The sequence below is a fragment of the Cercospora kikuchii genome (genome assembly GCF_019650295.1).
Source record: "Cercospora kikuchii DNA, contig_00003, whole genome shotgun sequence".
Classification (NCBI taxonomy): domain Eukaryota; kingdom Fungi; phylum Ascomycota; class Dothideomycetes; order Mycosphaerellales; family Mycosphaerellaceae; genus Cercospora; species Cercospora kikuchii.
In genome coordinates this window covers 1,180,299-1,204,661 of record NW_025408584.1, presented here as the reverse complement: position 1 = coordinate 1,204,661, position 24,363 = coordinate 1,180,299, and the positions used below count along the sequence as shown (strand labels likewise).

At 53.0% G+C, this 24,363-nt stretch overlaps 10 protein-coding genes across 11 annotated transcripts; 5 read left to right on the top strand and 5 right to left on the bottom strand.

Annotated features, from left to right (window-relative positions):
* Positions 1 to 71: 71 nt before the first annotated feature.
* On the bottom strand, positions 72 to 3,042 carry CKM354_000486600 (uncharacterized protein; the record flags this gene model as incomplete). Its single annotated transcript, XM_044800119.1, has 2 exons — positions 72 to 215; positions 268 to 3,042. 2 exons carry the CDS (start codon positions 3,040 to 3,042, stop codon positions 72 to 74), a joined length of 2,919 nt encoding a protein of 972 aa, XP_044656054.1.
* Positions 3,043 to 4,092: 1,050 nt separating this feature from the next.
* On the top strand, positions 4,093 to 4,896 carry CKM354_000486500 (uncharacterized protein; the record flags this gene model as incomplete). Of its 2 annotated transcripts, none has more annotated exons than XM_044800117.1 (1): positions 4,093 to 4,896. In XM_044800117.1, the coding sequence occupies one exon, from the start codon at positions 4,093 to 4,095 to the stop codon at positions 4,894 to 4,896; it is 804 nt and encodes a 267-aa protein (XP_044656052.1). The 2 variants fall into 2 exon arrangements, with proteins under 2 accessions (XP_044656052.1, XP_044656053.1); XM_044800118.1 differs by having other exon boundaries at positions 4,222 to 4,896.
* Positions 4,897 to 5,371: 475 nt separating this feature from the next.
* CKM354_000486400 (uncharacterized protein) lies at positions 5,372 to 6,073 on the bottom strand (the record flags this gene model as incomplete). Its single annotated transcript, XM_044800116.1, has 1 exon — positions 5,372 to 6,073. The coding sequence occupies one exon, from the start codon at positions 6,071 to 6,073 to the stop codon at positions 5,372 to 5,374; it is 702 nt and encodes a 233-aa protein (XP_044656051.1).
* A 1,003-nt stretch (positions 6,074 to 7,076) lies between these two features.
* On the bottom strand, positions 7,077 to 7,709 carry CKM354_000486300 (uncharacterized protein; the record flags this gene model as incomplete). Its single annotated transcript, XM_044800115.1, has 1 exon — positions 7,077 to 7,709. The coding sequence occupies one exon, from the start codon at positions 7,707 to 7,709 to the stop codon at positions 7,077 to 7,079; it is 633 nt and encodes a 210-aa protein (XP_044656050.1).
* A 615-nt stretch (positions 7,710 to 8,324) lies between these two features.
* On the bottom strand, positions 8,325 to 9,160 carry CKM354_000486200 (uncharacterized protein; the record flags this gene model as incomplete). Its single annotated transcript, XM_044800114.1, has 3 exons — positions 8,325 to 8,695; positions 8,755 to 9,068; positions 9,132 to 9,160. The coding sequence occupies 3 exons, from the start codon at positions 9,158 to 9,160 to the stop codon at positions 8,325 to 8,327; spliced, it is 714 nt and encodes a 237-aa protein (XP_044656049.1).
* A 441-nt stretch (positions 9,161 to 9,601) lies between these two features.
* CKM354_000486100 (uncharacterized protein) lies at positions 9,602 to 11,308 on the top strand (the record flags this gene model as incomplete). Its single annotated transcript, XM_044800113.1, has 2 exons — positions 9,602 to 10,213; positions 10,268 to 11,308. 2 exons carry the CDS (start codon positions 9,602 to 9,604, stop codon positions 11,306 to 11,308), a joined length of 1,653 nt encoding a protein of 550 aa, XP_044656048.1.
* Positions 11,309 to 11,480: 172 nt separating this feature from the next.
* On the bottom strand, positions 11,481 to 13,403 carry CKM354_000486000 (uncharacterized protein; the record flags this gene model as incomplete). The annotated part of the gene is made up of 1 exon (XM_044800112.1): positions 11,481 to 13,403. The coding sequence occupies one exon, from the start codon at positions 13,401 to 13,403 to the stop codon at positions 11,481 to 11,483; it is 1,923 nt and encodes a 640-aa protein (XP_044656047.1).
* A 1,328-nt stretch (positions 13,404 to 14,731) lies between these two features.
* CKM354_000485900 (uncharacterized protein) lies at positions 14,732 to 17,572 on the top strand (the record flags this gene model as incomplete). Its single annotated transcript, XM_044800111.1, has 5 exons — positions 14,732 to 15,549; positions 15,613 to 16,357; positions 16,405 to 16,600; positions 16,652 to 17,049; positions 17,105 to 17,572. The coding sequence occupies 5 exons, from the start codon at positions 14,732 to 14,734 to the stop codon at positions 17,570 to 17,572; spliced, it is 2,625 nt and encodes an 874-aa protein (XP_044656046.1).
* Positions 17,573 to 18,837: 1,265 nt separating this feature from the next.
* On the top strand, positions 18,838 to 19,915 carry CKM354_000485800 (uncharacterized protein; the record flags this gene model as incomplete). Its single annotated transcript, XM_044800110.1, has 2 exons — positions 18,838 to 18,873; positions 18,938 to 19,915. The coding sequence occupies 2 exons, from the start codon at positions 18,838 to 18,840 to the stop codon at positions 19,913 to 19,915; spliced, it is 1,014 nt and encodes a 337-aa protein (XP_044656045.1).
* A 2,449-nt stretch (positions 19,916 to 22,364) lies between these two features.
* Positions 22,365 to 24,147, top strand: CKM354_000485700 (uncharacterized protein; the record flags this gene model as incomplete). The annotated part of the gene is made up of 4 exons (XM_044800109.1): positions 22,365 to 22,514; positions 22,576 to 23,074; positions 23,131 to 23,673; positions 23,816 to 24,147. 4 exons carry the CDS (start codon positions 22,365 to 22,367, stop codon positions 24,145 to 24,147), a joined length of 1,524 nt encoding a protein of 507 aa, XP_044656044.1.
* Between the last annotated feature and the right edge of the window lie 216 nt (positions 24,148 to 24,363).

Below are 24,363 nucleotides of genomic sequence, written 5' to 3'. Positions count from 1 at the left end.
CTCATGTGTGCGAGTTATATACATGAAAACTTTGTGCATCGAAAAATCCGTCAAGTCATTACTTCCTTCCATCATAATGCGAGGCCTTGGCCATCGCCTGTCCACCTGTACAAGGATAACACTTCTCGTCTCCGTTGTTGTTGTTCGCCGAAATCTTCTACTGATCGTCCTCGGACTTGCATTAATGCTGATCGCATCACTTTTCGGAAGTTGCGCTGTGAAGTGAATTAGTAAGTTGATAATGAAGCAGGGGCGGAGGATGCATACCTGATACTCGGTGTTCAGTGTCACGACGCAAGCTTCGTGCGCTCTGACGATCGTCTCACAAGCCTTCACAACGCTCGGACTGGCTTCTGCGCCCAGCTTATCTGCGATCAACAGGAGCAAGAAACTGCCTTGCAACAGATAGATGCCGAAGAAGAATGGCATGAACGAGATGTCGGGATCGTAATCCAAGATCTCGTTGATCGCTTCGGCCGCCGACACAGCATGTCCAGTGGCAGATATAAAGGACTGAGACGAGATCCACAAATCATTGTCATCCAATAACGATATTGGATCCCACTTGCCGTTCAGTAGGATGTGCATAGTATGCATGAGATGCGTCCCGTACGCTACAACAATCTTTGTCTGAAGAGTGGTCTCAGTCATTCGCTGCTGGTTCGAATGCGATGTGCCTACTGAGTGCGGACTCGTGACATCTGGCGCTCCCTCATTCCCGTTGGTCGCATCCTTTGGTGGGTCAGGCGGTGTCAGATGGCGAGCTTCAAATTCCTGCAGGCTTCTTCCATATGCTTCGAGCTGACGCGAGATCTCGGCAACCTGTTCATCCCAGATCGAGCTGCCTCTGAAGACCATACCAAACCGAGGATGATTGCGGGCCTGATTTAGATCGACGATTTCGCCGAGGATGGTCATCAGAGGCAAGAAGTAGCCAAACAAACTGTGCCCGGTGCATTCGAATCCTGGTCCGCGCCGTCGATAATGCAATGCTTCAGCGTGGCCTTCGCCGGGGTAGTATTCGCCTGTCTGCCAGACAGTCTCGTTGTCAGGTTGCAGTAGTCCTTCGCACTCGACGTCGAGCAAGAAAAGTGGCTTGTTGTAGCACAACGATAAATGCCTGTCGACGCTGTAAAGCAGCCACCATATGCGTCGCCGCTCTTCTCGCTCCTCTTCAGAGACATATCCAGGCTGATCTGTAGATGCAATGCCATTCGTATGTCCGACTCCAGCTTCACCAGTTGCCTCGGCTTCGGCTTCAGGCCCATCCGTATTCTCAGGATTCGGGGGAAGTTCACGCCCAAGCTTCAGCTCCCTTGCCAGAGACCATGCCGCATTCCACCACCTTAGACTTGCTGCTTTGTACTCACTCGCAGACACAACAGTCGCGAGGTGGATGTACGTGGCAACATCATCCAGTGCGGCGCTTGCGCCAGGTGTGCCCGCCTCCGCCTGACCAGTGACTGTGACGCCAAAGCCGCCCAAAGCAACGCCATTGATGACCGTGTTGCCTCCGTACAGCTGAGTTCCGTCCAGAGGGGTGTGAACGAGGGGCTTCAGTAAGCTGACTGTCAGCTCGAGCAGCTTCTGACAGATCTTTCCACGCGCCGAAGGAGCAGAAGTCAGGAAAGCTGATTCGCTAGTCTGAGCAGCAACCCAGAGCATACTTGCAAGCAGAGCCGGACTACATGATCGCGGATTGGTCTGCCGTAGGAAGGATCGTTTGCGAAAGACGTAGCCTATCACATAGGGCGACTGCGGTTGCATGAATGTCTGAGATGTGCTCGCGAAGTACAGGTCCAGCAGGTCACAAGCAAGTCCGATCGGTATTATGGCAGATATATGTGGTAGAAGTGGTCGTAACACAGGATATCTCAAAGTCTGGTTGGATGGCTGTGCATGCATTTGAGGGTAGAGTCCAGCTGTCGGTGAGGGTAGCGATAGCCAACCCGGAGAACCAGCAATTGGCGATTGTCTTAAGAAACTGGCGGACATCGGTGAGCCTCCTATGTGGTATGGATGCCCAGTAATACCCTGTTGACTGGTCGGAGACGGCACGCCGTATGGAGGATCACCGTAGCCTGTGATCGTGCCTCCCTGGATCATTGAGTGAGGCATACCGCCGGGGCCAGAATGTAATATGTTGTGTCCAGTCACAGTAGCTCCGGCGCCGGGATGTAATATGCTGCGATGATAGTCATCTATGCTACCATACTCACCGATGCCTACTGACATGCTCCGCTCCTGCATGGGCGCAACTGGCGCTCGTGGAGCCGGAAGAGGTTGATGTTCGTTTGACATCGGCCGTTGGTGTATGCCATTCGTCTGCGGAATCGCATTGCCAGTGACACTCCCTCCTGAAGGCTCCATACCGGGGCGATTCATCAAGGGATGCATGTTGTTCGGCTGGCTCGTCATGCTGTTTGATCTCGGAGGTGGCAGATGGGGCTGCTGAAAGTCCATACTCGGTCGTTTGCGCTTCAATGCATTTTCGGCCTGTGGTTTGGGAGCGATGGCCGCATCTTCTCCAGGTCGATCACTCCCAGACTTCGGACTATTATCATCTTTGTTCTCCCCCGCCGCAGCAGCAGCTTGTTGGGCAGCAATGTCCTTCCGCGATGCTTTGCCTCTCTTCTTGCGTTCGCGAGCATACTCGCACGTCAGGCCAAACTCCACACAGTGCGCGCATGGGTGTTGTCCATCGCACTTGGTCCGCAGCTGGTTGCATTGATCACACGCCCGACTGATCCTCCGCCGCACCGGCTGGCCGTTCGTGCTTGTCTTGCCATTTTTTGTGTTCCCATTTGTATCTTCCAGTGCTGTATCGTCGGCGCCTGCGCTGCCGTTGCTGAAGCTCTGCCGGTGTTTCATCTCGGGTCGCGCACCGTTCAGCGCCTGACCCTGCGGCGGCGGCTGCTGCTGCTGCATTTGCATCTGCATCTGCTGCTGGGCGTACTGCGAGCCTTCGGCGAGAGCATCAAGGCCTCCATTGCCGCCCCCGAAGTCGCTCGAATACTGCTGTGGCGTGCTCGCCGCGAGCATTTTCGCGCATGCGGCAGTTGTCTCGCTAGACCGGAGATATGGGCTCAGAAGAAAGTCGTCGTCGCCCGCGCCGGCATGGTGTGGGGCGCGCTGGGTGCCGAAGAGACATCAATCGCACGGTGGCGGGAGGCGAGCGAGCAGGCCGTCGGGGCGGAGAATGGAGAGGCGACGGGGTGGGCGACTAACAGAGGTGTCTCTGCGCTCCGCACGTCGACTAATTAACTAGCCCTCGACTACTCCACCATTCGGGCCGCGGCGGGCATCGCGCTCGTCTGTGAAGCTGGAGGCCGTGTTCTGCAGCAGGCCGTCGCCGTCACCGCCATGGTCCCGATCATCTGCCATGCGTAAGGCAGGCATCACCACGAGGACCACGCCCCCGGCTCAAGGTTGGTCGCACACAGCAGCAAGCACCGTCTGCCCTGCTCGGCCCCGCGTCTGCTCGACCTCGACCTGCTCGTTCGTGGATTCTCCGCCGATGTCGAGCCCAAAACGCCCGCGACGGCCATCTGACCATCGTCGCCTGCAGCTGCATCGCTCCTCCAATTTCTCCCCTGCCACGCGCAAGGCCATCCAGCGCAGACGCCCTTTACCCGCAACTCCCACTCCTCCTTCTCGAACGCCATCTGCCGTCCTTCTACACAGCGACATGCAGGGTCTCTCTGCACCCATCGTAAGCGAAGCACAGAGTTTGGTCTACGTGCGACACCTTAGGCATGTTCCGATGCACTCCTTCAATATTTCCCACAGGATGGCCGTCTTCATACCATCATCGTCGACGACATCATGATATCAAGTCGGTACTTGGAATTTCACACTGCATTACATCTGGCGGAGCTTGCCCCATCTCGAAGGAAGCGGCGCGCTAGGATCGACTAGCTGCATCGTAATTCTCATACAGGTGAAGCGCAGCACTACACCCTGTTTGTGGCTTCGCGTTGCATAGGCCTCATTTGCGACATACAGAACTGTTCTTTGAAGATGAGAGCAGGTCTGAGACCTCGGACTGACATCACATGTGCTCTATCAAGTGAGACTGTATGGCAAAGCGCAATGACACAGACAGATGTCCACGATGGCATATACGCACGCTTGGCGACAAAATCGTCGCAGCCCATCAACTCGTCTTCTGCATCAACCTTACTGACCAGCATCGAAAGCGCCGAAATGCTCGCAGCCAGCATGTCGGAGCAACTGCTACACGATGTGATCGGCCGACTCCAGCTTGACGAGCTCATCACCATCAGGGTCGGTCCCCCGAATGGCGAGAACATAACTGTGAAAGTCCAGCAAAGCCTTCTTGAAGCTGTATCAGAATGGTTCAGCAGAGCTCTCTACGAGGAAAGATGGTTGGAGGGACAGACAAGCACGGCCTCCTTCCCACAAGATGATCCGTCGATCTGGAGTTTTTTCATTCACTGGATCTTCCACCGCACACTTCCTTCTAGCCTGCAGGACTGGCGCACTATCGCCCGTTGCTGGATCTTCGGAGACAGATACTTCGTCCCTAGCTTCCAGAATTACTGCATGGCCCGCATACTGCTTCTTCTCAAGACACGCGATGGATCTGCACCCATTGCTGAAGACCTACCTGCGACCAAGACACTCATACTCAATATACCACCACATTGCGCTTTGATGCGACTCTTGGGCGAAGAAGTGGCACTTGCTGTGTTCGAAGGACATCTTGCCATGCATGATCTCACATGTTTCGATGGTCCTGATGAATTTTGGACACGATTTTTGAAGGCTCAGTCCAAGATTGAGGAAACGAGTGAGCGCGCTGTTACGCGTGCTCAGCGGGTTGGCTATTACTCTGTCGCCGCGCGCCTGAGAGAGTACATGGTCGCGTATTGATCAGCATACTGTTCTTCGATCCATCGAAGACGAGGACTCTTCTATGGGGGTATTGTTTTTCCGACGATCCCTGTGCTGCTGATTCCTCTATTTGCCTTGCATGTCGCACGCCCCTACTTGATGCGTTGCGTGAATATGCGAGTAGCAAGATTGGCCATGGTTGGTGAATTGCATCATAATTTTGATATCATTCAGGACAGGAGAAGCTAGGTAGGGCTACCCATTGCTGAAGGTCGCAGGCTTAGGAATGATGTGCCATTTGGCTCCGTCTGCACTCGCACCTTGCCGTTGCAAAATCTGATACTGCACCAAGCTAAGACGATGATGCCGAATCAAACACTGTTCCGCCGGCACGCCGGCCATCCGACCCTTCCCCATCAGTCGCCCACTGAGGTCGCCCGATGAGACGGTGCCACGAACGAGTCGAGCGTTCGAGCATATACAAGATCAAACCCTCCACTCATCGAAAGCCTTCCTAGATGTATTGCATGAAAACCGGCAACTCCCCCACCATATAGTCCCGCCACTGAGCCCGACGATCCTCTCTGACATCTTCTTCGAACCCAACCAAGGGAAAGTCCAAATGCCCTTCGTCCAGTTTGAGTTCTTGCTCAGCCTTTTCGTAATACATCAAAAATCCCGCGTCACGCTTCAGCTCAGCGATGATGGCATGGTACCGCGGTTTGTCCCAATCCCAGTCCCTCGCTGCTTGTTCAGCGAGAAATCTCATAAGCGCGGAATCTGATGGAATCGCGGAGACTAGATCTTGATACTTTTGTGAGAAGTCGATCAGACCGTAGAATCTGCCGTGGCGGACGTCGTCGTCTTCGAGGAGTTGTAGCATGACTTGGTCTTGGAAATGGGGCATGCCGTATTGATGTCCGAGGAGCCAACACTCTACGTTGCGGAAGAAGTCGTTTTCGGGAATTTTGCGGTTTATGATCCAGAAGAGTGCTATCTTCCACGTGTTGGAGTCTTCCTCAGTGAGAGTGATGACGTTGGTCTGCCGTTCCTTGTCTTCTTTGAGTGCATTTCGGAACCAAGTGCTAGCGAGCTTGAGGACCTTCTGCTGGATCTGCACTGAGAATGAGGTTTCGGGGTTGTTGCCAATTTTGAGCGTGATGAGCTTGTCGGATGATAGCGCCTGGATCAGTTCGTCCACCGATTCGTTCTCCATCTTGTTTGTCGTGATGGGGTGCGATCGGTGATGTGGCTGGATCAGTTGAGTGAGGACAGCGGTTGTGTTGGCTCGATGCTCAGAAGACGGGTGCAAGCATTATTCAGTGAGTCAAAGAGGGTGTCTGTGGTGAGTCACTGATGCCTGGTCCGCAGTTACGGAAAAGTCGTGAGTGGTTTTGTGACCGCGGATTGCAAAGGTGGGATGTGTACGAGTGATCACTCATGCTGAGTCGGTTGCCGCGACCGCAACATTTTGTGCTTGCTTGACGCATTCTCGGCTGAGCAAGAGTGGAATATGGCAGTGAACCAGTCGTGGAGATGTTGTGATGATAGCGACAGCACAGCGCTCAGGGCCATGAGCTTGAAAGCTCGAAATCACGGCAGATCTATCGGAAATGCGCCAACCTTTCTGCTAAAGTGCATGCAGTAATTGCGCTCTCGACGATACGCAATTCATCCATGTTGCCTCGACCGACCTCAAAGTATTTTGACGGCACTGATGAATTCTAATTATGATCTTGCAAGGTACGCTTCTGCAATGAAAAGGGCTGGGAGTACACTGTCGTGCACTCCCAACCAACTGGCGATTTCACTCGATGGACTGATTTGCCGGGGTTGTGGTCGGTGCATGCTTCTAGTGTTTAGTGTCATTCAGGACAGAGAACTTGAGGAAGGCTATCTACTGCCGACGAAACATGATCGTTTGCAAAACCTCTCAGAGTTCGTCTGTACTCGCAGTGATTAGCCGAGAGGTAATTCGGTGCAGCCGCGAAGATCGAGACAAAGTCAAAGACTTGTCTTCAGGACTCGATGCTTTGACACCCTCAAAAGCTTCATCATCCATGAACGTGGATGTAACGAATGCAGCTCAAGTACTCGAGGAGGCCGCGAAGTTGTGCCCCAAAAGCCGTTCATCTTTTGTCCTGGAAGTAGTCCACGAACTCAGGCAGTCCCTTCACCATGTATTCTCTCCAATGGGCATGGCCCTTCTTGTCATTCCGCTAGATGCCTTCCAAGCGATAATCATACTTGGCTTGATCATCGCTATCTTTTAGCACACGGTCGGCTGTCACGAATACGGGCCAGAACCCTGTGGAACCGTCGAGCAGTGCAATTTCGGCACCCTCGAAGTAGCACTTGGCAGCGACCTCTTCTGCAAGTAGCTGCATAAGTTGAGAACCTGCTGGGACGATCTTGAGCAGGTCTTTGTATTGAGCTGGCTTGAGTGCGAAGTTAAGCTGGTCAGCAAACTTCAGCAGGCGGAACATGATATCGTTCTGCAACCTCGTCAGATTGTACTTGTCTCCAAGTACCCAGCATCGAGCTAGTCTGACGAAGAAGTCCTCCTCCTCCTTCCCACGCAACTCTCCCGGCTCTGGAATCTCGCGATGCAACAACCAATACAGCGCTATCTTCCACGCGTCGATGTCGTCGTCGGCGAACGTGATTGCGCCGTTTTGGCCCTCAACGAATCTGTCGTCTCGTAGTGCTTTTTGGAACCAAGGGCTAGCTGCCTCGAGGACCTTCTGCTGCACTTGCACGGAGAATGAGGTTTCGGCGTCGCTGATGTTGAGTGTTATGAGCCTGTCGGACTGGAGTGCTCGGATGCACTCTGTAATCGGACCTTGTGCCATCTTCTCGTGGTAGCAATCGACCCGCGATGCGGCCGAAAAGCGTCGTATCTGACAGCGGTGTTCGCACGTACGAGCGACGTCTTCAGGTGGGCGAAGGGACGCGCTAGTGCCGGGTTCGAAGTGGATTTCGGTTCAGTGGAAACTCTGCAGAGGGCCGCTGTGCATCGATGTGGAAAGGTGAAGAGTGTGCGGGTCGCGAGTGGTGTTCGGTGTGTGGCACCTGTTCTGGGCGCGTGATCGTCGGGACGGATCAGCCTTTGGCAGAGCACAAGTGCAGTGAGGAGGTCGGCGAAGTAGTTGTGGGAGCCGTGCTTGATGCGACAGCGCTGGGGATGCCGCCAACTTTGGCGTGGATTGCCGCGGCGTGTTGATGTGTTGTGTCGGTGGCACGGGTGTCGAAGTTGATTAGCTCCAGCGCATTAGAACCTTGGCCGAACTGAGGCAAGCTTTCTACTAAAGTGAAGGCGGTCCATGATCAGTTGCGCAACGCTAGACGCGGGGTGGTTGAAAGTGAAGTGAAGCAGCGCGCTTGCGTATCGCTCAATCGTCTGCTTCCGACGACCACGCCAGATCTGGTCGTAAGGAACCCGTAGATCGTTGCTTACTGCGTCTATCCTACTGTCTCTGGAAAGTGACCCTGATCGTCTTATCTCCCAAGTTCGCTCCGTTCATTGCCTCTTTAGCAGTAATCGCCTCGCTCTCCTCAGTGTACTCTGCAAAAGCCAGGCCCTTACGCCCAGGCACCATACGCACTTCCTTGAAACCAGGATACCGCTGGAACACAGCGGTAAGAGCCTCCTTCGTGTAGTCTTCGGGAAGCTCGCGCAAGATAAGGATCTTGTTGGGCGGCAAGTATTCGTCTGCCATTGCAGCAGCGCCAGTCGCTTTCGTAGCTTTCGCGGGACGTTCGGCGAGAGATGACGGATCGGCAGCGCGTTTGGCGGGTTTCGCGGCGGCAGCAGCTGCTTCGGCTGCTTGTCTGCGCTCTGTTGTACCATGTCAGTCCATGTTCCACCAACTTCTCATGCGCCAAATTCCCGCTCACCTTTCTCAGCCAGACGATGTTTCTTGTGCTGCTCGAGCGCAGCCTCACCTCCTTCCTTCAGGACAGTCCAATCGCTTTTCGTCTTCGCGAAAGCTAGCTCCATCGGTCGGCCTAACAGATCGAAGCCTTGTAGAATTTCCACCGCATCTTGCGCCTCTGAGACGTCCTCGAACACAACGAATGCCTGCCCTTTGCGCTTCACGCTGCTCTTTGCGATGACATCGACGACGGTCCCGCACTCGCTGAAGACTTCCTTCAGCGCCGAGGTCAGAGCTGGAATCTTGACCTTCTCGTCCAAGTTGCGGACATAGACACTACACGCGTCGTCAGTTTCTACTCACACCTTGCGCAGTTCGTACGATGTGCAATGTACGAACGTTGCGTTGGGTGTGACTGTTTCTGCCATTTTGACAGTGAGAATATGTCGTAATATCTGCTTGATAGGATTTGAGCAATGTGATGTTGCGGATCAGGAAGTGCAGCTGTGAAGTCGGGGAAGAACGATGGAGCGGACTGATCTCCGCTCAGCACGGGCCAGGCGCCACTATTCGATCTTGTTCGCCTGCACTTCCTGCTTTCTACCTCACTCCATCAGCAGTCCTTCGTCCTGTGCCCTGCGTGAGAAATACTCAACACGGTTCGAGATGACCTCGACATTCTGTGAAGTTGCACCAACAAGGAGCATCAAATTCGCATCCGCGTGTCCCCAGAAACTCAAATCGGAGTTCCCGTTAGCAATCGTTCCTGCAGATGGTGACGTGATGTCTTTGAACAATCCACACTCTCTTCCTCCCATCTCACGCTCTTCAGCATCATGGCACTTTCTGTCGCTGACTTGTAGCTCTCGATGTCCGATCAAGCCCTTCCTCACGGCTGGTATACTCGCCTCTCCTACTACACTCGACCGAAGCCGGCCACCCCTCCAGACTTTGAGCAGCCCATCATGACAAAAGACGCGTCCGGAGTCGCCAAACTGCTCAATACATTACAGATCCCAGGCTACCAGAACTACTCTGTGCTACCTGCAGGGTTGAAATGGCGCTCGAACACCTTTTTCATCATCGCCACGGTAGCCATCGGTCTCTTTACGGATTTGTGCCTCTATGGCCTGATTGTGCCAGTCCTGCCTTTTATGCTCGAAGATCGAGTCGGCGTGCCTGAAGAACAGATTCAAAGCCTCACTTCGGGACTGCTGGCAGCTTATGCAGCTGCTAGCGTATGCTTCTCGCCTATTGCTGGGATCCTTGCGGATAAGGTGGCAACACGACAAGCTCCATTCCTCTTCGGTTTATTGTCGCTTCTTGCGTCTACTGTACTGTTGTTCTTGGGCACTACAGTACCTGTTCTGGTGCTCGCCAGAATTCTGCAAGGCATCAGTGCTGGATTCGTCTGGACAATTGGCTTGGCGCTATGTCTGGAGACTGTTGGGCCAGAGAATTTAGGCAAGACCATTGGCTCGGTAGGAGGATTCTAAGAGTGTCTGGAGAAAGATACGAACTAATGGCAAGCGCAGATCTTCAGCTTCATCGCAGTCGGAGCCCTTGCCGCCCCGATCCTGGGTGGCGTGCTCTACGAGAAGACAGGTATCAAAGGCGTCTTTGCCCTTGGCGCCTCGATTCTTGCTGTCGACTTTATCATGCGACTCTTGGTGATTGAGAAGAAGATCGCGAACAAATACTACGCAGATGACCCAAGCACAGTCAGTGATCTGAACACTACTCGTGCGAACGGAGAGACGAACGGCCAGTCTCAAGATACCGAAGCTCAACCCAACGGAGACACGAACGATGAGGAGCAGCCACTTCTTGGAGGTAAACATCCAGATGACACATATTACAAGCTGAAGCCTCGCGAGGAGTACCCAAAGCTTGTACAGTGGATTCCGATCCTACCCTGCTTGTCCGACCCGATGCTCCTGACCGCGCTTCTGGTCGCTATGATCCAGGCCGTACTTCTCGGCTCTTTCGACAGCACGATCCCCACTGTTGCCAAGCAATTGTTCGGCTTCACTTCACTACGCTCCGGCCTACTCTTCATTCCATTGGGAGTGTTTGACTTCATTCTCGGACCAGTTTTCGGGTGGTGCGTCGACCGATTCGGTACCAAACCCGTCGCAGTGCTCAGCTATGCCTTCCTCGTTCCAGTCTTGGTCTGCCTGCGCATTCCTCATGAGGGAGGAACAGATCAGATCATCGTCTACGCTGTGCTTCTTGGACTTTGTGGTATCGGTCTTGCTGGAATCGGAGCGCCGAGTATCGTTGAAGCCGGCGCGATTGTACAGAAGTACTATGAAGTCAACCCGGATTACTTTGGTGAGAAGGGACCTTATGCTCAGCTCTATGGCATGAGCAATATGGTCTTCTCGTTTGGCTTGACTGTCGGACCCGAACTAGCTGGCGAGCTCAAGCAGGCGATCGGATACGGCAACATGAATATCGTCCTGGCCGCGGTCTGCCTGATCACAAGTGTACTCTGTTACATCTTCATTGGCGGCAAGCCAAAAGTTTTGAGAAGAGAGAAGAGAAATACACACCTAGCGCGGAAGAGAGCATAATTTTGTTGAAGATGTGTTTATACTATGTACTTTGAAAAGCACTGCTACTTGACGCCCATTCGTCTGTTCATCATTCGCGTCCCTGTTTCGCTCTTCCCGACTAACTCAGTGGCAGTTCGAAGAGAACTTCTCCCATTGTAATTCTGCTCGACAGACTACTCACTAAAGTCTTTCAGCGGATTATCATACACATTCGATACGGCGTAGGACAAGGATCTCCAAATATATCAATGCCATAGAGGCCTACCACCTTGCAGACAGGTTGCATCCCGCTAAATCTATCTCTGCGAAAGTCCCCTCCGTCGCGCTCGTACGGGATTTGTGCAATGAATTCCTCGGAATATCCACTTGGACGAAGGACAATCGCCGAACGGCCGCGTGCGGCGTCTTTCTGTTGACACAACGGTCCACATAATAAATCGCCAGACTGTAACCGTCCCGCTACCAATGTATCGTTGCCGCTATTGTACTGTGCCACGCGATAAGGCCTCGATGATGAGTGCTGCGGACCCGGATCTAACAGTAGTCTGATCTGCCGCGTCGTGTTGTTACCATCTAGAATTTCTATCTGGCCGAAGACGTCCATGTTTAGGCAGACGGGTGGTTTCCAGGTTACTCCAGCAGAGTGTAGATAACCTTCTATGCCGTGATCGACAGGCATCATCGACCATCCTCCTGGCAACTCCAAGCGCCAATCAGGTACCCAAGACGGAAGTTCTGTTTCTGGTTTGCGAAGTGGTGAGCTCGCTTGATAAGCCGCTAGCCATAGGAGCTGCTCCCACTTGTATAGTGTTTCGTCCATGGCTACCTCTGCCGCGAATTCGGTGTAGACTTCCTCGCACGAGCGGTTGTAATCAACAGTCTGTCCTGAGCAGAGACTGACGAGCGCAAAGATCCTATCACGAGGTTCTGAGCAGCCGAGGTGATTGAATAACTTGAGCACTTCCATTGGCTGCGGTGTAGGTCTGGATAGCAGCAGTGGAAGAGAGAGCAACATGTGTTCCTCATCAGCGATGCCTCCAACGAGATGGCCGATGAGTCTCATTGTGGCTGCAATGGAATCCCAATTGCTCTGTAAGCTTCCGCACAACACTTCGGCAGGTCTGCCACTGGCGCGGGCCCAATATACTTCTTGTACCACCCAACGACGCGAAAAGTATCTTCTCGCCAGGAAGGCCTCGCAGCACTGAGCGTTGACTTCAGCATTGCTGTTGATTGCCTCGTTCAATTGCTCGCGTACTCGAATCTGGCCAGCTGAGTATAGGGCTGAATATTCTGCTTTCAGCGTCTCGATCTCTGCGCTTAGTTCCTCTGTAGTCGGCTCAGTGCTGCCAGGAGTAGGCTCGAGTGTCCGAAGTTGATCAAGAATTGTCGCAAGCGTGAAGATCAATTCGCCATCTAGGATCTCGGTATCCTCGCCAAGCCAGACGAGGACTTTCGCACAATTCGAGTACACTGTCTCCATAGACTGGACTTGACCATTCCGTTCAGGAATATCGTCTTGATTGATGCATAAAGCATCTACCCAAAGACGCCGAGCTTGATCAGGATATCTGAGGCGGCGGAGAGCATTGAACAAGTTGCCTCGGATCGGAACCGTGTGACCTGAAATTACTATCGTCCCATCGGCCAAGTCATCGTCATCGAACGCTCCTCCCCAGCTATACGAGAGAGCTTCGTAGGTTTGCAAGGCTTCTATGAGCTCGAAGTCATGATTAGGATGAGTATCAGAAGCATTTGCTATGCACGTGGTACAATAGTCCAAGTCATCGCAGACTACGCATTTATGTCTTGCGCCATGGATGCGGGTTCCACATTGGCTACACCATTTGTCGTGTACTTTGTAATTATGGCTCGAAGGGTCATCGAAGGCGGCTGGATCAGGCCTCGTGATGAATTCCTCTTCAAAATGGCCACAAAGCGGTGCGGCATGTTGTTCGGCTGCATCTAGATGGAGGATTCGAATTCGACGCTCGGGATCTGATAGAGGCAGGTATGGATACGGGGAGAGAATGTCCTGTCTGGCAGAATGATTAGAGATGCTGCCTTGGTCGCCTGAGCGAGCTTGCCCAAACGGAATCACCTTGTATGCCATCAGGCTCAGGCAAGCAAGGTGGAAAGATTAGCCTGCAGGAAGTGATGCCTTCGCGCAGATCTTGACGAGGGAATCGAAGGAGCAGGACAGATTTGAGGGGCACTATTGACATGCGCATGTAGATTCCCGTCGCCTTCATTGCCTTGTTTGCAAGTATGCACGCCAGTCACGATGCGTGGCGTAAGAACACAGCCTCGCCGCGTTGGCGTTGCGGGCTGGGCAGTTGCAGTTGCTCTGCCATCTTCTTCTGATTGCACTGGAAAGGCGATCATATCTTCGAAAAGTGGAGCAATATCAATGTCTCAGTCGTGCATCAGTCTGAATCGATGACATGCCGCGCGTGTATGAGGTCTCTACTTAGTTCGATGACCACGTTCCGTTTGAGCGCGTAGTGCACCGAAGCCGCAGGTGGTCACCAAGCGACTAGTGCTGACATAAGCCAGTATCTGGTGGGACTCATGGTCTCTTGCAGCGGAAGGAATGAGGCCCTCTACATTTCATCTCCACCAACTACCAATACAATCATATTGAGGATTGCCTGAAGCCGGGACTTTCGCGTTGTTTCAACGACGTATGATCCTTCCTGGAGCCTCTCATCGGAACGAGGCAATGTTCTGCTAGAGGTCGTTGCCGATACGAAGCAGATCTTCGCGCTGTCCAGGCATCTGCCAGTTTCGCAATGATCGCAACCGAGCATAAGGCAGCCCGGCACGAGTTGTCACAGCAATCTAGAACTCCTTGCATAGCCTTGCAGTGGTGACCTCTCACCGTCCATGGCCTCTATCTGCCTATCGTATGTTTGGGCTGCGCTGTCGACTGAACGCCGTATTGCACGAAGCAACAGGACACAAAGGCATAGTACTTCACGCGAAATGCTGCGTGGCACCTCTCAGGAAGGAGGCCGGACGTCCCATATCGATTGGTAACGAATAGGCTGACTGACTGATCTGAGCTTTGCAGAAGCGACTGCCAATCACCCCTGGATGTGCAGCGACATTCTCGCAAACGAGACCACTAATGATGGATTCGGCTCCCGACCTTGGCAGTATATATACATTACGCCCGGCTGCAGCATAGATCCTCGCAGCCTTGTCCTTGGTCCGACGAAGGCACGGTCTCCATTACCCGTGGCGCTTGCTTTCAAGGGCTGGCAGTATGAGCTGGCACCAACATGTGTAGCGAGTGGGGAGGGATTGATGAGCATAGGGTCTCGTTGCTCTTGTGCAGACGATAAGCGGCCTACCTCGCGTCTTGAAATTGGCAAGGCCTCGAAGCCAACATCTGCAGAATATTGCTCCGTATACCTCAAGATCGGCCCCCTCACATCAATGGACCACGACAGGTTCTTACAGTGGGCGACATTCACAGCCTCTTCCCGGCCCAGTCAGCAGATGGTCCAAGCGCAGAACCCTTATCAGCAAGCATCGAACAGATTGATCCCAAGAAATTCGAGCACCAGTAATACCTACACCACATATACGCCATTGTCTGCGAGTCCTGCTCAGCCGCCATTGCCACTACTATCTCCACCGCTGCTGCCTCGATCACCGCCGGCCGGGTCTTTCCAGCCTTGCAATGGTGACGAATCTCAAAACGCATATCAGAATCGCCATTATTACGGTCAGATACAGCCAGGCGGAATAGATGCCCAAGGCCAGAGCTATACGTTTCAAGCCCAAGACACGTACCCAAACGCCGCGGAAGGGAACTGGCAAGGAAGGTATGCTTATATGAACATGGGTCACAAAGCGCAAGTTGCATCACAGACCTACAGTAGATCTATACCCACCTACACAGGCGATGACGGTACCAGGGCGAAGTACAAAATTACCGCGGCACAACTCCCAGAGCCTAGGAATCATGAGCCCGCAGGAGCTTCTCATGGTATCACCGAGAGGATGGCCTCGATAGCTTTCGAAGGTCAAGCTCCTATGTACCAGACGAATTCGCAAGCACAAATTCCGACAGGAGTGCACAGGCCTCAGTTTGATGGCATTCCAGAGCTCAACATACTTGTACTAGGGGAGACAGGTGTCGGGAAATCCACATTCATCAACGCATTTGCGAATTACATCTGCTATGGCTCGCTGGATGATGCATTGAGGACCAGGGACCTCCAATGCGTTATACCGAGCTCGTTTACCTGGTGAGGCTGCCCAATATACTCGTGCTATCAAGCATTCGCGCTGACAAATTTCACTATGCCTAGGCAGAGTCTTGTTGGCGACGACTATGTCTCTAGGACGATTCATGTCTCACCAAACTCTGGCGAATTCATCGAGAAGGCACTTCAAGACGAACGTGATGGCACCCAGGGCCAGTCGGCCACCCAGTCCACGAAGCATTATATCATGAGAGTCAACAACACTCAGATTCGGCTCATCGACACCCCAGGTATAGGGGATACTCGAGGATCCACACATGATAAGAGGAACATGGACAATATCCTGGGCAGCCTGAAGTCAGTGGATGTTTTGCATGGCATACTGATTCTCCTGAAACCTAATAATGCGCGACTGGGAATCATGTTTACATTCTGTCTGAAGGAGCTGTTGACACACCTGCATCGAGATGCAGCAAAGAATATCGTGTTCGGGTTCACTAATGCGAGGAACACATCTTTCCGGCCTGGTGAGACATATGCTACCCTACAGAGTATGTTGGACTCGGACAAGACAGTAGGGATTCACCTTGACCGCAACATTACCTACTGTTTTGACAGCGAAAGCTTCCGATGTTTGGCTGCTCACAATAACAATATCAATATACATGACATGGGTGACATTCGAGACTACCGACTCAGCTGGGAGAAGTCCGCTGCTGAGGCATATCGAATGCTCGAGCATTTCACGCCACGGAACACGAAGCCACATCAAGTCTCGGAGACATGGGACCTGTATACAACAAGAGAGTTGGTGCGAGTATTGACTATTCCCATGGCGGATATCACACAGGTGGGCATGAGAAACATGATATGATTGGCCTCAACTGAATTTCGTAGAACATCAACAACAACATCGCCCTACAGAAAGACGAACAACGTGAGCTTACCGATGCGCTGGCAAAAGGCCAGGCCCTGTCAACCGCCTTGCACTTGAGCAAAGTTGTATACGAAATCAAGGCTTTGGATATGCCTCGGACTGTCTGCTCAAGCGCAAAATGTGTCGAGTTTAAGGACGGCGAGAGACATTACAAAAGTATGCATGACACTTCAGCTGCGACGTTCAATCCACTGATCTCTTTGATAGCCAGGTGCCATGATCCATGTTACCTGGAAAATGTCGAAGTGGACCAATTTCCTTGCGAAGCTCTCATGCACTGCCATGCATTCAGGAGGCATGGACCCGAAAGATGCAAGGTCTGCGGGCACTCATGGCAACTCCACCTGCATATCATGTGGGAGCCCGTCGAAAAGACAGTCCAAGTGAAAGATGAAGCAGTTGCGCTAAGAATGAAAGAGGCCAGGTCTGCACTTGAAATCATGCATTTAGCATTGAAAAGGCGTCAAGAGCTCATCAAGAAATATGAAATGGAGCGAGCATATATTCAGAAAGCGGCTGGTCAATTTGCCGTCTTTCTGAAGCGAAGCTCGATTAAACCCTGGAATGATTCCAAGCTGGCATATCTGGACCACCTAATAGAAGAGGTAAGCTCTCGCCTCCTGACTGTCATACAACGAGAATGTTGCTTACATCTAGCAGGAAAAGAACAAAGTACAAGCTGGTGGCTCCGACAAGCGACTGAGAGACCTTTGTGCGGATCGAAGACAGCACAAGGAAGAGATCAGTACGCTCACGCAGTACGTCCAAGCTGGCAAACAACATGTGCTTCTGGACCAACAGGGAATCAAAAGCTTGATTCAACAACTCTATTCGTTAGAGTTGACGGGCCCAAATTTGAAGAAAGTCGCACAGCAGCTGGAAGCTATACAAAATGCAACAGTGGAGAAATCCGAGCAGAATGGGGCCAATGCAAGCAGTAGACTTTCGACGACTCACATGTCACCGACGCATCCATACAGTCAGCGTCGCGGGTATAGCAGTGGCCAGGCTGGCAGCGGGCACGGCGCGAACTTCGCTGATATGCTGAGCAGGCATCAGCAGGACCAGTATGGACAGCAGTCGGGAGGTGGAGTTTCTGGGATGATCAAGGGTTTATTTACTAATTGACACAACGCAAAGCACGCATATGAATACGTTGAAACGGATGCCATGTTTACGTCGTGCCTCTTGAACTTCTCAGCGACCGCAGGAAGCAGAAGTATGTTTGAATCTGTACTTTTCTTGATGCGGAAAGAGAGTCTTCGTACGGAGCACCTGAATAGCTTGTAGACTTTGCACTTCGCCGAGGCGCTAGAGCGTACAACTGTCGTTCACTGTATATGTCTTTGTCATGCGCACGTTTCGACTAATGCACATGCAGCTCGAAGAACAGATTCGAGAAGAAGTTTGGCAGTCGTAAGGTTCTGTCGGGCACGAGTACTGATTACTTCAGGGACATTTTTCTCTCCACGTGAAAGGCTGTGGCCTGGACCTGAATTGTGAAATTACATCAGCATCTTCTGGGCCAATCCGAACATAAAGCTCACAGTCTGCGGCTGAAATGATCCATATCATTAAGGCTGTTGCAAACGCGCTCCTCGTTGATGCACCCTGAATGTCATTCGCTCACTCATCACGGATCCAAATGATTTGTAAATTGGACATGCTTCGGTCAATTGTCGCACCAGTGCCGATTTAAGCGGTCACGGAAGATGAGCATGGCATTCTCAAGAGACTTTGAGGCTCAAAAACGGCATTTGAGTCGCAGTCGTCAGCATCCATGCGCATAACAACGGCCGGTCAGCTACGGAGTCCAGAGACTTTCCATGTACTGCGGCGCTGCAGTCAGCTGGACAGCACCATGCACACGGCCTGCCATGCCGGTACGAAGGATGAAGGAAGGTCTTCAGTGCGCGTCATGTTGCTGTGTAGCCAGTCCGGATAGATGTGCGCTTCGCTCTGGCCGAGCCGACGAGAATGCCTGGTAGGGACATGTTGAATATAATATAGCAGTATCGTTGTATGCGGCTCCGAGAGGTAGATGAGAAGGATGTACAGCATGCCATAATGATTTTGTCATCAGGCAGTGTCGACGGAGGATGAGTGCCAAGAGGGGCGGCGGTAATGAATGGATGACGACCCGCCGACTTCCGATGGGGATGCATAACACACAGCCTCCCTTCCTGGTCGAGAAAGCAAATTCGAAACACCCTCCGCCCTCCACGCGCCTCAGCCACCCTTCGTGCTCCGGGAAGGCTACTTTGCGCGCCGCTACGTGGTATACGCCCAGCACACTGAGCGCGCACACTCGACGAACGACCAGCCTCCGGGCACGCGACGACCACCGAACTAGGCTGCCGTGAACGTACGGCGGACAGAAGAGCGCCACGACCATGGCGCTCTCAATACTGCGCTTCCCGAAGCCGCGGGTATGTCTCTCCATGACCCATCGCACGGCCGCGCATGTTCGATACTGACCTGCGCGCTTCACAGAGCCTCCTGCACTTCGTGTCACTACGGACAGCCACCGAGTTCATCAACTTCACGCTGGTCATCAACAAAGTCACAGGCCTCTATGGCATTCTTGCGCTCCTCACTGGCTACGAGCTCAACTGGCTTCAGCTCAGCCACTACAGCTACTCGCTCATAGTATTCGGCCTCTTACTATACCTGATGCCTAGCATACGACGACCCGACCAACCTCTTCGCAATGTTGCTCTCGCATATGTCTATGTGATAGACACTGTCGTCAACGGAGTGTACACAGCCCTCTTCGGCATGGGATGGTTTCTCTTGTTATCGCAGCACCTCGAAGAGCCTGGCAAGGACAACCCACTGAACAAGAGCAATGGTGTGACGGGGAGTGGAACAATGGGAGATACGGCAGGGTTCACCAACCCTGAGCACAATGTTTCGGAGGTCAACGTGATTGCAAAGCCAGCTTCGGGCGTACTCACGGGACAGGAGGCAGTGGCATACGGAGCGGCTAGCGGACCAGCTGCCATTGGTGGAGCGGTACTGCAGAGCGACAGCATGACCAGTATTGCGCTGCTCGCACTTTTCACGATAGTGAGAGTGTACTTCTGCCTCATCGTGATGAGCTACGCCCGGAGCATTTTGAGACAGTATGTGGCGCAGACGAGCTCGAGCAGCATGCAATACAGCACAAGCGAAACAGCAGACTCAACAATGGCGCCATCGCCCTTCTCAACAGATCGATTGGAGGGTGCTGGCTGGAGAGGAAAGCTGGGAAGATCAATGCTCAGGTTCCCAAGCAAGCGTTACTGGCTTGGAAGGGAGGAGACCGATGGCCAGAGCGAATGGGAGCGGGCCACCAGCGGCAGATTCGAAAGCGGAAGGAAGCCACTGAAGATCAAGGTCCCCGAAACTGGAGTTGGCGAGCGCGAGAGGAGAGCACGAAGCGGGACTGGACCACCGCCTCCCGTCAAGGTCACCAAGGGACCAGAGTAGTATCTTCGCTGGGACTGTGAGAGGGGCATGAGATGGCAGTCAGCGATTCTCTCCAAGCGACATGAGAGTATAGCAAGCGAGCCTGGCGCAAGCACGACTGAGGGGGTTCAATTTGATGCGAGCATCACTCGAGAAGCCCGTCACGACGACGAGGCGAGCACAACGAGGCGGCCATCCCGGCTCTTTCATATGATGAGTTTGGGCTAGACTGGAGATCTGGTCAGGTTTGGGCATGATGAGTGATATCCATAACAGTTTCGAAGCAAGCAAGATGAAGGGCACAGGACTGGCCTGAAGCAGATGTACAGTTTGCATAGAGACGAAGGCATAGCGTTATTTTCTTGTATCTACTTAATGAGCATGATTACTCAAATATCCCGAGTCTGCGCTGAAAGCTGATGTGGGCTAGACTTGAGCATTGGGCTCGTGATGGCAAGGACTCCACATATCGCGTGCTTGGCCTCTTCTGCGAGCAACGGCATGGGCTATTGTTCCCGCTCTTTCCCTCTTCCATGTCCGACGGAGCCCGCTCCTCTACGATGAAACATGAGCCCCAAACACGCTGCTCGACAGCATACGACACTTCCGGTCCACCGATGCGACTTTCCAGGCTGACCGCACATGACCTCTTTGGGAAGGTGTCTGAGAATACCGCCACACATCTGCTGTATCATTCCTTGGCAGCTTACGACGAGAGCGACGGAGGATCGCAGTGCAGTACAGCGAAGCGCGGACCTGCACGCGACGTAGCAAGGGTTTCGGGCGAGGCGGAACAGAAAACGACCTTGGACCCGTTATCGTCAAGCTGTCGAGCTATTGCTGGACGAAGGATTCGGAAAGGACACGAATCTTATGGATCGTAAATGCTTGCCAGCAGAATGTCCGCCACTCAGACGGTCGAGCCCTGCAGCAACAGAGCCCCATGGGGAACCGTTCTGCAGTCTATCCATACTTGCTCTTCCACGTGCTGTCTTACCCGAGCATGGGCATATGCGGCGAAGCACTAGCAGAAGCGAGCAGCAAGACATTAGCGAAGAATCCAATGCACGCTACGCGCCTGCGGTTGTCCGAAAACTGGACGAGCGGAGCGGACGTGCTTCCTATCTCCTTCGTTGAGCTGTGGTGAAGTCGCTCGATGTATGCCAGCCGCCAACTTCCGGCCGACTAAGGCCATTGGCGTCTTTGCGACCACTTTCTACGAAATGCGCCTACATTGGCAGTCTTGTCGTCAATCGCTCGACGCCATCCTCATCTATCGTTATTGGCGCATGGGGCTACGGAGTTCCACATTGTGACCCGTCGTCGAGTCTTCAGCTTCTCGTTGAGCTGCGAGGTCGAGGCACGATACGGCTGCGAGGCGCAAATACGCGACCTGTTGCAGTCCTGCATGCGCCTCTCCTTGGCTCACACACCCTGCAAGAATGTTCAGCCTCTAGGCTCAGCCCGCTGCGTGCTTTCTTGCCTCGCGTGCTTAAAAGTCAGCAAGAAATGCGGCCGATCTTGACGCTGAGCCAAGCTATCGGAACGTTAAAGACAGAGTTTGAGTCCGCTCCTGACCATGTGCAACTACATGTGTAGATGCTGAAGCGAACCATGGCCAGACGGCCGGTAGCCTGTCGAGCAGAGCCCCTCCTTCACGCGAACGAAAGACTCGGATTCCGGGATGAATGGAAGCGCGCAAGATCTCGCAGAAATGATTCTGCTGTCCTCGATTACACAGAGATCCTGGTCCATAGTCTTGGAGTCTCCGCAATGACCAAGACCTTGGCCAACACCCTTGGCCCATGGGGTGGCTTTCTCACTCCAACCAGCTCGCAGCCTTTCATGCGAAGGACGACGCCTTCACAAGGCTTCGCTGCGCCAACGTCGCAATGCAAATCAGGCTAATAAGCTATTCCAACTACGTCGCACCGCTTCCTCGATGGCATCTGCACATTCCTCGCGCCCCGAAGCTGCTTTCGTATCAGTCTCCGATCTTCCAAGCATCCGATGATTTAGAGGCGGCTTGGCAAAGCATCTGGGCCAGCGAGCAACCAGTCGGCAATCACTTCTGCTCGTGAACCGAACCAGAACCCATGCAGGAAAATCTGGCACGGCCGCACGAGAGTGCCATGTGGATCTTCGTCGCACTAGATTGACACGCCCACGGGGAAGCAAAGCGGTAGCAGGGTCTTCGTTCGACACCGCAGTAATCAAGTGCCTTGGCGGTCTGCAATGACCGTGTTGGCTGCAGGCGAGGGCTGAGGAAGGCCCAGTTGGCGGAAAGAAATCATGTTCGACCAGTGCCTTTGCTATGTCAGCAGACTCCGAACGGGCTTGGAGGATTCCATGCGGCAATCTATAAAGCCCCGGCGTTCGCTGCTATTGCCGTTGATTCGGATTAGCTGGCTTGTTACTTTTGTGTTGTGATACTGTGTCCCCTCCAGTACTCCCACACCAGCCGCCCATCATGACTACTGAAATCAAGGATGACTCGGCTATTGAGAAAGAGATCGCACTGAGCTCAGATGAAGACCTTGCTAAGCATAGAAGATCTTCTATCGATGATCAGATTCCAGATCCAGATCCTGGTGCTACACCAGAGGAAAGAGCTGCGCTGGTATGTTCATAACAAGGCGCTTGCAAGGTAGCGGGAAACTGTTCGCTGACAACGACTACAGGACAAGAAGTTGATGCGCAAGGTTGATCTGTGGCTGATTCCATGGCTCTGTCTCCTCTATCTATTGTCCTTCCTGGACCGAACGAATATCGGCAATGCACGCGCAGCTGGTATGGAAGAAGATCTCGACATGTCGGGCCACGATTATAACAATACGCTCACGATCTTCTTCATCTCCTACGCACTTGCCGAGCCAATTACGAACGTTCTGCTCAAGCGGTTCACGCCGAGAATCTTCTTTACGACAATCATCCTGATCTGGGGTCTCGTTGCGACACTGATGGGTGTGGTACACAACTATGAGGGACTTCTTGCTTCTCGATGGTTCCTCGGATTGGCTGAAGCTGGTCTTTTCCCTGGTGTGAACTACTACCTTTCTTGCTGGTACAAGCGATCTGAGCTTGGTCTTCGTGCTGCTACCTTCTTCTCCGCAGCCGCTCTGGCTGGTTCTTTCGGTGGACTGCTCGCTGCTGCAATTGCGCAGATGGATGGCGTTGGAGGTGAGAATATGCACTATTCTAAAGCCAACGAACTGTTCACTGACATGATCTCCTAGGACGTCCCGGTTGGGCCTGGATTTTCATCCTCGAAGGTCTCGCCACCATGGCTGTTGGCGCCTTCTGTTGGTGGATGGTCTTCGACTGGCCAGACACTGCCCGTTTCTTGACTCCCGAGGAGCGCCTCCGCGTTCGACGCCGTCTCGCAGAGGACAAGCAATCCAGCACTGGTGAAGAATACGACAAGCGCCACATTATCGCCGCATTGAAAGATTGGAAGTGCTGGGGCTACGCCGTGATCTACATGGGAAATCTCTGCCCACTCTACGCGTTCTCCCTCTTCCTGCCAACGATTCTCACTGGTATGGGTCACCGTGGCACTAAACTTCAGTTGCTTTCCGTCCCGCCTTACGCCGTGGCTGCGACAATGACCATTTTGATTGGATACATCGCCGATCGAACGAGGCAGCGAGGTCTCTGTAACATGTTCTCGGTTTCCCTCTCAATCATCGGGTTTGCCATGCTTATCGGATCGGGCAACCCGAATGTTCAATATGGAGGTACTTTCCTTGGAGCCGCGGGAATTTACCCAACAATTCCAAGTAAGTGAACAGTTCTCACAAGGCATTTGCCAATGCAAGGAGCGCGTGGCATATCGAGTGAAATCGAACAACTTCGCTGCATAAAAAGCGCCAGCTCAACAGAATGCCTGAGATTTGCACATTTGCTAATGACCTCTCTCAGACACCCTTACCTGGGCCTCGAACAACATTGAAGGAGTCTACAAACGCGGTGTCATCATCGGTATCGTCGTCGGATGGGGTAACCTCAACGGAGTCGTTTCGTCCAACATCTATCTCATCGAGGAGCGACCACGTTTCTGGACAGGTCACGGAGTCGTCCTGGGATACCTGGTACTCTGCCTTTTGGGCGGGACAGTTTTCATGTACACTATGCTGCGAGCCGAGAACCACAAGCGTCTCACTGGCAAGCGGGATAACATGCACGCTGGCAAGACACCGGATGAGATTTGGGTCGCGGGCGACAACCGACCAGATTTCATCTACGTGTTGTAAGAAAACTGAGGACAGCATGGCCTTGCTTCCAAAAGGAGGTCGTCGGTACCAGTCGCTATCTTTGTACATTGAACGACGACTGCTATATACACAGATGCTCAGTCGAGACACCTCACTTACGAGGGTCGTTCTCCTGGGCTACGAATAGAATGACATAAATAATCACGATAGCATTCACATCCACACTTGTGATTGAATTGTTCACATTCGCCATCG